Source organism: Porites lutea, chromosome 4 (genome assembly GCF_958299795.1).
Source record: "Porites lutea chromosome 4, jaPorLute2.1, whole genome shotgun sequence".
Lineage (NCBI taxonomy): Eukaryota > Metazoa > Cnidaria > Anthozoa > Scleractinia > Poritidae > Porites > Porites lutea.
The window spans coordinates 44,614,881-44,629,177 of record NC_133204.1 but is presented as its reverse complement, the minus strand read 5'-3'; the positions used below and the strand labels follow the sequence as shown (position 1 = coordinate 44,629,177).

General features: G+C 40.0%; 1 protein-coding gene across 1 annotated transcript; it reads right to left on the bottom strand.

The window, feature by feature from the left end:
* Nucleotides 1-1,170: 1,170 nt before the first annotated feature.
* On the bottom strand, nucleotides 1,171-13,578 carry LOC140934749 (uncharacterized). Its single transcript, XM_073384320.1, has 7 exons — nucleotides 13,491-13,578; nucleotides 9,712-9,793; nucleotides 7,928-8,087; nucleotides 7,049-7,171; nucleotides 6,205-6,391; nucleotides 4,682-4,846; nucleotides 1,171-1,704 (listed from the first exon to the last, which is right to left on the bottom strand). The coding sequence occupies exons 1-7, from the start codon at nucleotides 13,576-13,578 to the stop codon at nucleotides 1,550-1,552; spliced, it is 960 nt and encodes a 319-aa protein (XP_073240421.1). The 3' UTR covers nucleotides 1,171-1,549.
* Nucleotides 13,579-14,297: the final 719 nt, after the last annotated feature.

Genomic DNA, 14,297 nt, shown 5'->3' with positions numbered 1-14,297 from the left:
GGGTTCCAACAGGGAATGAAAAACCTCTGATTTACCAAGTGCTGCTGAGTTTGTTAGGTAATACATGCGGCATTAGCCGTAAGAAATATCCTCGCCGCTTAATTAGCTGCTGTTTGGCTATACTAATAATTAGCGAGACTAGATTTTCTTCGACTCAAACGTTTCCCCAGTTTTTTTGTACTTAGGCAGGCTTACGAGATACAAGTTATTGGCCTAATCGTTCTGTTCATAGGAACGCGCGATCACTTTTTTTTTCAGAATATTAGGGAGCTTAAGATCCGACAACGGCGACAGCTACGAAAACGTCACTTAAAAAGTGAATGCTTGCTGCTTTAAACTTTCTGGCGCTTATTCTATCTCGCTTAATTCGTCAAATGCTGGTAAATTTTTTTGGAGTTGATTCTAAAGGACTGAATCAACGTTCAGGAAAAGAAAAAAAAAGTTGCTGTCTTGTATTCCCGTCCTCCACAAAACGTGAAATTGGGCACTTTCACGTTGTAGTCGTGCAACGGCGGCAACGAAATGTACAAAAAAGCGTGATGCACGTGCAAAGTTGTAGTTTTGCTAATCAAACCTATTGTTTTTTTTTGCTGTTTTCGTTGCCGTCGCCGTCGTCGGATCTTAAGCTCCCTATTATTGAGGAAAGCGGCAGACTCGCACCCAGTCGCTATTTATGTGTTTTTAGGGTGAGAGAAGATTGGGGGTTAGGTTGAGGAGCGCGCGGAGACCCCACGCGCGCCTCAACCTAACCCCCAATCTTCTCTCACCCTAAAAACACATAAATAGCGACTGGGTACGAGTCTGGATAAAGGGAGTGATGGGAAGGGGAAAAAAGTTCTTATAACTGCGAACCAGCCCGGGTCATGGTAATCAGAACCTAATAAATCTTCAACGGCTTGAAACTTTTCCAGACTGTTCACAGTCCTCTATTTTTCCGTAAGACCATCAAGATCGAGCGCTTTGCTTTCACCCTCATCCCCAGGCTAGACTCGGTACATTTGAAACCAAGATGGCAGCCCGTATATCAAAGCGCTCGACCACGACGTTCTTACAGAAAAAGAGAGGACAGTGAACAGTCTAAAAATTTTTGCAGGCATATATATTATTGCCTTTGCTTGCTTGACTATAATTAACAAAAAGGACAGACGTACCACAGTCGGCAGTTAAATAGTAATAACAATAATATAATATAGGTTCTTATTAAGTGCATTTCTGTCCCTAAAGACAGACAGACATGATAAGAAAAAGAGAAAAATGAGAAAAATCTCTAGCCCATGTGACATATTATACATCAAGTATTGTACACTTTAAAATACTAAAACAAAACAAATGTTAAGCACAAAAATCAATGGAAATATTTCCTGAATAAAAATGTTTTAAGTATTGTCTTAAATGTAGCAATACTTTCTGCATTTTTTATATTTGCGGTTTATTGATATATTTATGCAGTGTAGCCGTGTCAGTGTTATTACAGTTTTACAATGCTAGTATCAATTAGGATCCTTATGATAGGATTGCCCATAGTTAAATAAACCTAGCTGAGATTAAATCAGCGACCGCCGCCGACAGGCCACATGGCCCATTCTCCTTTGATGCTTGGGCTTGATTCCAGTCGCCAGCGCTCTATCATCTGCACTCCTTTGACTTCTCCTTCATACAGTACCCGGTGCCTTGCATACTGCTTAGCGAATTGAACTTTAGAACCTGTGAAGGGGTCAGTGCAAATGATTGTTAAAGAAGTACAAAAGGCATAGTCACACACAATTGAAATCGCTTAGAATGTCACGACTGTCGTCCGTGACTGTTCCGTTTTGCTACATCATCGCACGAAATTCGAATTCAATTCAATTACAGTGGAAGTCTTTCGGACACTACGGTTTAACGGTAAGAATAAACGGTGCCAACATTCCTCACTTGCAGCCAGTGTCTGAATTGCGGAGGAACCATGCAGAGAGGTGAGATCGGACCCCAGGGGGGTACTTTAGGAATTTCTGGGAGGGGATGTGCCGCTGGGACCCTGGAACCCTTAACCTATACCAGAGCTAGTTTTGAGCTAGTTCAGCTGAATTTTGCTATCCTATACTAGAGTAAACTCCCCAAATCCCCCCTATCCTAGAGTAGCTGTTTTCCAGAAGCTACTGAGGTCACTAGCACAGTCTAGCCAAAACAAACCTTATACCACAATCCCTAGTCTAGATAAAATCTTCAAACAACTGATCAGTTTCCAGAAAAATGATACCCTATTCTAGACCCAAACGTTCTGATTTATATACCCTATCTTAGAGTAAACTGCTTGAAAACCATACCCTTCACAGCGGCACATACCTATATAGCCCATATATGGCAGTACCCCCGTCAAAATTTATAGGCCCACTATGCAGGCCATTCAGTCCTTGTTTGATCTCACCACGCCCACCCAGACCAATGACAGCACGAGTCAGAGAGACCATGACACCGGGGCCTAAATTCCCTACTAGGAGTTTCGAAAAACGTCACCGGTTCTTTATTAATGTCCACTTCCAACTAATGTGTAAGGATAAAGGAGACAAGGCCAAAGGTTTAACGTAACCGCCCGATACCGATCATCTGAACAGAGAGAGGGTTTTAGTCACAGCTAGCATGATTTCACCAGTTTCTTTAAGAGCTTGGTTGGTGGTCCGAGTCCTGAATGTATTTAGGCAAAACCGCCTAAAAGTAGTACTCTGCGCCCTGTGTACTGTCGGGTGTTTTTTGAAGCTCAGGCACTTTTAAGGTTTCGACGGACTGAGTCAATCATGTAGGGGAGGGGGGGGGGGGTGGCGTTTGTGGATAAATGATTTTTAAAAAAGAATTAAATAATCAGAAGAACGTTCTTCCTCTTAGACTGTCCCAAATGTGGAACTGGTCGCAAATTTTCTTCAACTTGGCTTTACTCAGGTATTTTTTTGTATGGAAAAATCAAATCGACGCGAAATTTTTTCCTTTCAGGCAACGTAACAATATTTATATCAATAAAAATTCCGATCACTGCTGACTTCATAGCTAAGAAAAGATCGCTCATCAGTTACAAACTTACAGATGTTTGTCTTTCAGTTCAGCGTTGTACGTTTGGTGGGAAATTTGGAAAAGATATACACAAAAACAGCTAACAAGTTAAATTAATATTCATCAGCAGATGCATGTGTGATTAGATCTTAGATCGTCTGGGCCAGGTTAAAAAGTATTTGACGTGAGTTTTGACTTTTGATGTTGGCGCTATTGATGACAAGGAATAGCTATTAAACAGTTGGAAAGATTTCATGAAATAATGTATCGGTCAAATCGAAGCTTCAACATGCCCCCCCCCCCGGGCATTTGACTTTTTTGAAAATTATTGTTCAAATTCCCCCCTACCCGGGCCAAAATGCCGTTCAAATGCCCCACACTAGGGTCCATTCAGGTGATCAAATGCCCCCACCCTAGGGACATTTCACAGGCACAAAAATGACAGAAGAACGGCGGAAACGCCTTCAGTTGGCGAACAAAGTCTTTATAAAATATAACAAAAACTGAACAACACTGCTAGCGTATTTACTACGAACAAAAGTCTCGTGCAAAGCGGCGGAAATCGCTGCTACAAGGTCACTGAATGCTCAGCTTTTCTTCGTCATGCAACATACAAAGCGTTCTATAAAAAAAAGATCCCACCTATTGAGATTACTGCATCATGACCATTTCACTGACATGCATCATCGCTCACCTTATTAATTAACATACTTGCAGTAGGTCAAAGTAGTTGACCGCTTTATTTTATTTTATTTTATTTTATGTTGTTGTACTGAATCGCCGGTATAGGTATTGTACTTCATTGTAAACACAACAATAAAATACATTCATACATTCAAAGCCTGAATCCAATATTAAAAATTTTAAAATTTAAATACTTCAAATACGGCACAAAGCTTGTTTAACCCTTTAAGCCCCAATATCCACATACAAATTCTCCAAACTGATCTTTATAAATTTTCTTAAAGAATAAGTTGAGAGAATTTGATGAAAGATCAAAGCATTTTCTCTTAGGTGATCAATTTATTAATTCTCATGACCAAATCTCTTGACAATCAATGGATATGGTTAGGAGAAAATTGATGTTGGACACCATGGGGACTTAAAGGGTTAAGCCCTTTCCTCGTAACCAATTGGCCACAAAGGCACAATCTTTTCCACGAAAATCCTCTAACACCGCGTCCCCCATGATAGCTCGCCACGCCAAAGATTTTACATGAAATCGAGGGTGGAGTTCAAATTCCCCACCCCTAAAGCATGGGGATCAAATTTCCCAACCCCTGGAAGACTTTGATGATCAAATTCCCTCCTCCCCGGGACGGCAAAGGTGTCAAATGCCCGGGGTATGCCCGGGGGGGCATGTTGAAGCTTCGATTTGACCGATACATAAGCTTCAGAGACTAAACATTCGGTAGAAAACAAGGTATGCCAAACAACCGGCCGGCTAACGAAATTCTTAACAATGACACTTCAATGTGGAGTATACACCAGGAAATAAACTCTTAAACTTTGAGGGAAATAACCCTGGTTAATCAGCAAAGTTAGCTTAGTTTAAATCAGGTACACGAGCTTCGGGACATCGCGTATCATTAAACCGGCGTATAAACCGATCGTTGCTCATCGTCAAAACTTTATCCATACTTTGTGTGACATTTACCTGAGATTTTCCCACTTGCAAACGTAAAGGGACCAATTTCGTCCTGTCCTTTTGCTGTGAACTGGTTGCTATTTTGAAAGTTCATGCTGACATTAATAAGCCATTTGCTTCCTGAGGCTTTTCCTCTAAGTGCCCTTCCGTCGATGAAGTAACCCTGCCAATTTCCTATCAAAAAAAATTATCAAAATGTCATTGGGCCACCCAGCAGGTGCTAAGGAAATCACAGAATGGCGAATCATTTTAATTTCTCCCATGTTATTTTTATAGCCTTACAAGGAGACTAATCAGGACCGTATCTCTGAATATCTCAGCAGTATAAAATTTCAATATTATCTCAGACATTTTTTAAGCGAGAGATACACCCAAGCTCGCAGAGAATCGTCCAATCTTACGCTGCAATATTTTACGCGTGTCCACAGCCATATCACTTGTGCAGTGATCAATCTCCCTCCCAGAGGCCACATTACGAACCTTTTCCGACGGGCGACAACAAGGCACGACCGCTTGACAGGGGGTAACACTACATCTGAGAAAGTGGTTGGGCAGTGTCGACTAGACTTTGATAGATGTACTCGTAAGAGTAGCATAATCATACCACCAGTAGTGCTCGTGTTTTTCTAAAATTATGCTACTAATTATGTTCCTTTTTGTAAATTATGCTCATTTTAGCAAAAAATGCAGACATAACTTGCTTCTACTTTTTGCTTTAAATTTGGTAAAAACACCTTAATAACTATGTAACAAACAAGTAAATGGCAAACACATTTACCCTAGTTACATCTTGAAACTTTTAGAGTGCATAATTTATTGTCTTACAACTGTAAAAACTCAAACAATTAACAACCAGCACTCAGCTGCTATCTTGGGTAACCGAGCTAGTCATGCACATCTGTCGAGTCCTGTGAAAAGAGTCCTGGGTCACTTCTTTTAGGACCCAGGTCCCATGAATGTGACAATAAGCAGACAAAAAAAATGATTTTATTACTTAGATTTGCCCACAACACTGATTTCGAGCCAAAAAAAATTTAGTTGCATGGTCAATAAATGAAATTTTATGTTGCACAAGTAGCCAATTAAATAAAAGTGCAAATTGTGCTAGCCGTGCTTTTTCTTCAAAATATGTAATGACAAACTATTTCAAAAATTATGCTAGCACAACCTATTGGCAATCACGTGGCAAAGCTGACATGTTGGTGGTCATTGTAATAAAATTATTTTCATGAAAATGGGTTTTAGTTCCGAGAGGAGAGAAAATGCTTTTGTCCTTGACCAACATAGCCGCCGTGAAGTAACCTACAAACCAGCAATATGGCAACTACAGACGTACGCTTTTGGTAATCTTAGTAAGTTCCCATGAGGAGACGCGACGCTCGTAGTTATTTTTGTTTAATTACTATGCATATTTTTTTCTGAGACTTTTTCTGTGACCATTTACAATTTTCGTCTGAGGCAACACACTACTGAATAAGAATATTACTCTTTTATAAGCCGACTGACTCCTGTAAGATCAAATGATACTGCACCTGATGGCAATGTTTGGGCCCCCTTAGTAGTGAGTGATTTTCTAACAATGGAAACTTCCTTAGACTCTTCGTCTGATAGTTTAGCCGGAACTGGCTTCAGTGCTGCAGCAGCGGTGGCGGCCTTCATGGGCACAACGCCTTGTAGTTTGTCCATAATTTGCTTGAATGCATCAATCTCAGAGGAACACTGCAGGAAAGTTTCGGAAAAAGTTAATTGACGGGAGAAAGTTCCTGCGCGAGGGGAATATTGTAAAAAAGTATTGATTACTTGTAAGGTCCATATTGAAGTAGCTAGTCCGTAGATCCAGTCCCTGCTAGTTTGCCGCAGTATCTCTCTAACTCTACGGAAAGCATAGAAACTCACCCCCCAGCAATCATATCCCTTAGCCTTGAATACAGCGAGACACTAGTTAAAGTTAACACAGTAACGCTGAATATCCCGGGTAGAATTGCTGCATGTCACAGGTTCGTTTCCAAGATAAAGCATGTGACCCTTCTAGTGAGATGAAATGTAATGTAATGCCAGCCTCCTCCTCAGGCGCTTCGTTTTTCGCATGGTAGAGGCGAGCCCGCCTTCCTTTGCGCGCACATTTTCATCAAAAGAGAGACGTCTGGGTACGAGCCAGATGTAATGCAATGATGCGATGCGATGTGATGTGATGTGATGTGATGTGATGTGATGTGATGTGATGTGATGTGATGTAACGTAATGTAAGAAGTCAATAAAACTTATGACAAAATAAAAAAGGCGAAAAAATGTGAAAAAGAAGGCAATTGGCCGTAACTAATTAAATAAATAAATAAATAAATAACCTTGAACGCCCCCAAGAAGGCGTGGCCTTACCGAGTTCAAGAACACTCCCTGACAATTTGCAAGCAAAGCGTCCACATGAGGATACTTTTCCATGTCAAACATTTCAATGACGAATGGCATGATCTTTGGAGTATTCTTGACCAGATTTTTGCGCTGTGATAAAAAATGAAATAGATTAGAAATTATGGCGACAAAGTCTTGCTTTTTAAAAACACCTTTTTACTAAGTTTGTAACGAGTAACGAGTAAGCTAAATTTGGAAATTTCTTTACAATTTTAAACAGGTCATACAATTTGTAATGGAAGCTTTTATCAAATACGACAACGACGGTGTTATTAAGTTATAAGCAGAAGCGATTTCCTAAGCAACAGATCACTTTACAGTCGATTGCATCGTTGGCTAAAGTTAGCTAAATCGTTTTCGTTAGAAAAATGGAATACATTTTTACTCGTTTTAGCTGCACGCCAAACGCCATGGTCCACACATAAACGGTCAAGAACGGAGGCTGGGAAAAACGATCTCCAAGTTAGAGTCTTTGATAACAGGGGGTCTATCGTCAAAAACGGAACGTTTTCGAAAACTCTGACGGCGTAATAGCTACTGGGTCGATACTCTATATGAATTAGATTTTTAAAAGTGCACTGCTGGAAAATGCATTAGTCTGAAAATAGCCTTACAACGAAAACGTTCGCCATGTATGCGTTTTCCATTGCTTAGTGTGGACGGCTGGTAACGTTTTGAGAAATCGAAAGCAGCGACAGAGGAGCCTTAGTTCTTGTAAAAACGAAGGCGAAAGCTTTAAATAAAGTAGAACCTCATTTTTGTGGGCAGCGTCTGATTATAGATCCCTCTACTCAGTACAAAAGTTTTGCTTTTTTTCCCATATGTAATATTCACCAAGTGTCTTACCATCGCATAGTTAAATTCAAAAGCGCATTCCTGTGATTTGGCCCACTTTTCGTTGACAAAGATCAAGAACACTTTTGCATCTCGGACATTTGCCAAAATTTCCTCACGAAACGAATCGCCACCATCAATGTCTGTGCACATCCAGGTAGTGATGCCACGACTGAAAAATAATGAAAAATATTGTTAGTAGATAAAGTAGGGTTATACCTATTGCATGCCGGCAGATTAATGAAATATTGCTTGATTTGTCATGGTGGCCTTTCAAAGGATGAGCTCTCACTTTATATAAATGCCCAGACACCAGATGACGTGCGTCAAAAATTAAATTCCTGTCAGCCACCAAGTTCAGCTCCTGGCATTCACGTGGCAAAACCGGTTATAAACTGACAGGAGAAGGAGAGAAAGGAGAGTAGCTGTCAGCAGTCAGTCCAGGGTAAGAAAAAAACCCTGATTTCAACCTCTACTGCCTTGTGACTATACCAGCTCTCAGGCAAGGCTTCGGAAGTAAACCTCAAGCACATATCTGGAGTTGGGAATAGAGTACTAAAGTGTGACGTCATAAAAATGAAATTTTTTGAAATTATGGGATTTGTCAGGATATTCTGAAAGAACAATGTCTAAGAGGCCTACTTGCCAAAAATGAGCATTTGGGGGCAAATTGTCTCGGAGATCGTAGCCCAGTTATGCTTACAAAACTCCATACAAACCCTTCTAAATTTTTTTTGGGTCGACCCAAAAAAAAATTAGAAGGGTTTGTATGGAGTTTTCTGAGTATAACTGGGCTACGATCTCAGAGACAATTTGCCCCCAAGTGCTCATTTTTGGCAAGTAGGCCTCTTAGACATTGTTCTTTCAGAATATCCTGACAAATCCCATAATTTCAGAAATTTCACTTTTATGACGTCATCACTTTAGTACTCTATGCGTAAGGTGGCTCGCTGATGTACTAAGCAACGTTCTGGCAACTCCTGCGGTGGCGTTGGAACCATGTGTATTGGCTTCTGCCTTTTCATTGGTCCATTTCAGCGTCGTTGAGAGGGGGTATCTGCTGCTTAGGGTGAGTTCATCCTCCATACATATCTTCATCCAGGCTTTGCGCACTGGAGATGACACTTCCGCTTCACCGATCGGCGTCGAAACAACACCGAAAGCAGCCGTCTACTGGTTATGAGTCTTCAGCTCAATTGGCGTAGACTATGACTTTCGACAGTGCGACAGATTCTCGCGTTTCACTAGCAGCAACCTTACGACGTAAGCATGAAAGCGGGGCCTAAGGGCCACCACATTTCTCGCAAACTTAAAAAAAAGTAAATGGGGCGGCGAAAACAAGTCAGAACAATTTGTGATTAAGAGATCAAAATTTAACCCCAAAGGATATTCCTGGAGTCATAGTCACAACATGCGTTGGAAAGTGGACAGTGGAGAAACTAACCTTCGGCAAGGATCCTTGGGAAATACATGAAACGTCAAGTCTCTCCTATTATCGGAACGATTATTACAAAGCGAAGCAGCGCAGCATTTGTAAGAACTATTTTTTGTCGTAGTTGTAGGGGGCGCTTGACTACCTCTTCATACAATTTAATTGCGATGTGGCCCTTAGGCCTCGCTTTCATGCTTACGTCGTAAGTGTGTATAGTGCAGTCATGACCACTTTTGACCTTAAGAATTGAAAATCCGCAGACTGGTGCGAGGAGCACATAGAGACAATGGCTGCAGCAATAGAAGAAAAGAGGAAAGCAATGTTAGCACGGCTTGTTGTCCGCTGATTCAATGACCAGTCTCACCTGTGAAAAACGCCCCTTGCTTTGTCGACTAGTTGCTTAGATGACGCAACGTTCAAACTCAAAAAGTAATCAGCCATAATTGCTGCGAAAACAAACAAACAAAAAAAACAATATTCTTTGTCAACACTGGTATCCACACATGATATCTACCAACTGCGGATTACCACTTAATCGCTGGTCAAGGCCTTACTTTGGAGGCCTCAACGATTTCATCGTGGGAGATTGAAGTGGAGGCTGTTTGTTCAGTGAGATTTAATTAATATTTCGTGTGAAGAAAGCCAGCAAAATGTCAATTACAAGGAATACTTCGAAAACTTGAATTGTGGGGAAAACAAACAACAACAACAACATTAAAATATCAAAACACGATAAAATTACAGCGGAGCTGATGTGGTCGTGTATTAAAAAGTTAAACACAGTTTACAAATGAATAAAAAGCTTTAAAAAATTAAAATTAAGAAAAAGATTTAACCTATTTAAAAATATATATATCTTAAATAAACTAAGCTGTTCGCATGAAGTTCTGCGTTTAAGAGAGTTTTTAAATAAACTTTTGGCTTGAGATTGAACGCGTATGATTGTCAAGAGAATTCCATAGAGATACGGCTTTGTAACAAGTGGACTTGCGAAGAACTTAAAGTTTTATTGAGATTGTAGGTTAAAAAAACATTTCTCGACTATGGTCTAATGAACAGGGGTCTTTTTTGCATGAGCATGCGCGACTGCTGAACAAGCGATGTGCATGGAGGCTCACCACAGGGTTTGGCTTCATCAAAATGGCGCGTCTCAAAGCTATCATAGCGATTATTTTGCTCGTTGGTCTTGGCGAATTTGCTCGTGATTTAACAAAATGTGTAGTTTGCAAAAAAAAACTCTAACATGGTCTTAACAAAAGCGAAGTAGACCGGCTTTAACATACTCGAGCTACTATCAAATTTCATCTCCCCACTTGACCTGGACAACCGCGCGCGTATATGTAGTGCCTGGAGGATTGCGATGGCCTCATCAAAGTCTAAACAAAGCGCAAGTAAACACTTTCAATTTTCTTTGTTTTGAAATCGGAAAGGAAGAGAAATATTAAAAAGAAAAACATAGCAAATTTCAGCGAGTGGGTTGGAAGTGCGCGAAAGCCGATGTTCAGTTCAGCAGTGAATTAATATATGTTCTACAATTTTCCCAGCACTTTAAAGCTACAAAATTAAGAGCACACGAGACGTAGATTAGTCATCTGGTGAGATGTTGGTGGTAGTCACTCTGTATGTCTCGAACAATAAAAAAAATGAATATCAATGAGACACAGTCAAAACTGCATTCAATAGGACCGAAGTTAAAGTCCAATCTTGTGACCGATTTTGATGAAACAAACGGTTAGGTTTCCCAAGAAGTACAGTAAACATGTGATTCCGACCAAAAGTTAAAAATCATTAAAACATTTAAGTTCTGGCTAAAAGCAAATTCCTGTAAAAGATGCGTTACAATGTTAGTCCACGCAAAAAGAAGAAGTTCTACAATTTTCCTATAGACAAACTTTGTATCGCTAAAATACTTAGGGCAAAAACTTTCTATTCCAACTGAAAACGGCGTGGTAGTCGCCCGCTGATCGTTATTAATCCACTCCCGAAATATGGCTAAATCAGCTATTAACAAATAATTGACAGAAATCCTCTACGGCATCGAGAAACTGATTTACATCCGATGTATAGACAAACACTAAATAAAGAACATTTTGCTCATTAGCTACGCATCAGCAATGCATTCTATGCCAAACTTTGCGGTTCTTAAAGGGGAATCAAGACACGAGTCGAGCGCCAAACAACAACAAGCAGCCATGTTCGTGTCAGATATCCTTGAGAAACTTGCTCTTTCACCTCGTTCAGCGCATCAGTCTCCACTTTAAATCAACAGATCTTTACTTATTTTGTACAACGAAGGTCTTTCCTAAGTTCCTGCTACCATTTCAATCTCAAGCAAGCTTTCAAAGTGAACAATTTGGTTCCTATGACTATGCAGCACGGTCGCTTTCACTGGTTGCGTGCTCTTTGACAAGTCAGCGGTCGCGCATGCTCATGCAAAAAAGACCCCTGTTGGTCTAATGTATTTGTGTCATTAGTAATTAACGAAATGCACCCGAATTGATTAGGACTAGATCAAGCGGGTGAAGAGTTTTTGCATTTGCTTTGAAAATGAGTACGTAAGAAATTTTCACCCTATAAAAACGTTATCTATCAAGTTCAAATAAAATCTCAAGGCATTCGCGACTAATTTTTTTCGATAAAGGAGGAAAATTGGACGCTAACTCTTCACAAACAAAGTACTGTCAACACACACAGCGCTCTTGACTTAGCCACAACATAACAACAACCACCACAACGAAAAGAAAACATGGTGGCTTGTTTTGTTCAGCTAAATTCTAAACAGTGTATTTGCTTTGCAAAGAATCCTTGTTTTGGAAAAAACCCCTGTTCAACGAACTGTCGTGTTGACTTGATAATAAATACCGACTCACCTAAAATAACCATGCAACTGCAACAACAATGCCATGCATGAACTATTTGATTCAGTTTAAAACGAATTGGTAAGACGGAGTATGAAGAAAGATTTACTGGGCACGACTTTTTAATACTTATCGCGTGCGAAATAACCTAAAATGCGGGATAAAATATTTCAATCACTGACCCTGAGTGAGAGTGAATAGGTTTGATTGACAAAATTTCGTGACGGCGGAGGTTGTGTGTCCATTGTAATCACTTCCATTCAGTTCCATTCGCATGCATTAATTGTTACTCTTACTACTGTCAGTACTGTAGCAATATACTACTGGCGACTAAGTAATTTGACAAACTAAAGTTGGAAAGATTGCAGTAATGTCAAGCCGTATGTGAAGAGGAGAAAACTTATTGCCGCACGCAGAAGTCTTAGGACAACAATGATTCAGTCGTAAACACTTCTATTCGCATGCAATAAAGTTGTTACTACATGTGAATAGGGCTTAAGAAATATTTCTTTCGTCTAAGTATGATTCATTAAGCCTTTTTAAGCCTTATTAAGCCTTTTACTTACTTTAAAAGAAGAGAAGATTGCAATAATGTCAACTTTATATCTTGAAGACGAAACTAACGACCGCAGCGAAGTTTCAAGGTAACAAAGAGATTGGAAGGGAAGCACCAAACACAGAAAAATTAAAATCGCAAAGTCGTTTATGGTCCAGTACACAATTATATTGAAGAGCGTGACAGACGATAGAACAGCTGTAGAACCGATGTATAGTTTTTACGAATAATTATCAATAATAATAAAGACCTAATTAACGTGTCAAATGCCTAGCTTACACGTAGTGTAAACTAATTGTCGACACCTATCTACCTAAACAAATACACAAACAAACAAACTTGGAAACACTGCCCGCTCCATTCACAGGTGACAGTTCTTCGAGGGTGGTAAAGGGCGGGAGGGTATTGATCACGTTTCGTGGACAATAAAATGGCCGTTTCACATTTCACGGACAATAAATTCAGCATTTCACGTTTCACGAGAAAAACAACGTTTTTAGACACTCAGTTTTTCTTACTTTGGTTAAGAACTATAACCAAAGAACTGCCCTGTTCGATGTCCTCACCATTTTCCCGCTTCTGGTTCTTGGTGCTGTGAAAAGGAAACCGAGTTCTTTGTTTAGAAGTTGAGGCTTGGCACCATCTTCTTCTGATACAGAATCATTGTCATCAGAGGAGTCGTCATGGTATTGAGGGAGCTGGTCTGCTTGAGAAATTCCAAATATCCACCTTGTCTTTCATCTTCTTGTGGCACTTTACTGTCTTCATTTTGCGCAAAATCCAGTCGCTCTCCTCCATGCACAGCAGTCTCATACATGTTCAGGGGAAGGGTTCCAGCCTTGAACTAAGTGGTTTCTTGCCTCTAACTGTGCGTTGTCTAACGCATTTTCCATGGTCATTTGCCCATTTTCTTATCAAGCCTTGATCATTTGAATGCGTGTATGGATGATTTTGTTGCTTCATCGTGGGAAAATCTTGCATCCGGATTTGTGATGATGGAACTGGATAATAAGATGTTGAGTGTGTAAAGTAAAATGCTGACCATTGCGTCATTTGTTTTGCTGATTCGAGAGGAAGACATAGCTTGGCTTTCGTTGCGGTAAACGTACTGAGCTGCATGGAGGATTCCTTGGAAGAAAAATCTTCTATTTCCATAACGCAGAGCCAGAGGTCAGAGAATGCTGCTGTTGTTAAAGATAATTGAATATAAAACTTTGCTTTATTACGAGTAGTTTGAAACTACTAAAGATGGTTTCCTTGTATTTCGTGTTCTTCAGAGCCGCAAAGATTCAGGCGAATTGAGTGGAACAAAAAGCCACTGAAATCTTGAAGGGAATGACTCAAAGACGAAAAGGTTGAAATGGAAACGAAAAGAAAAAACCGGCGAAAAAAGTCTTTAAAGAAAAGCAGAATGAAGATTATAATCAGTTAGTTGTAATTACTACTAACAGACAGTAATAAAATTGTCACTTCCTGTAAGTAAGAAACTGTAAAGGCCTTTACGAAAGCTCTGAAACTTGTAATGAATGAATGATC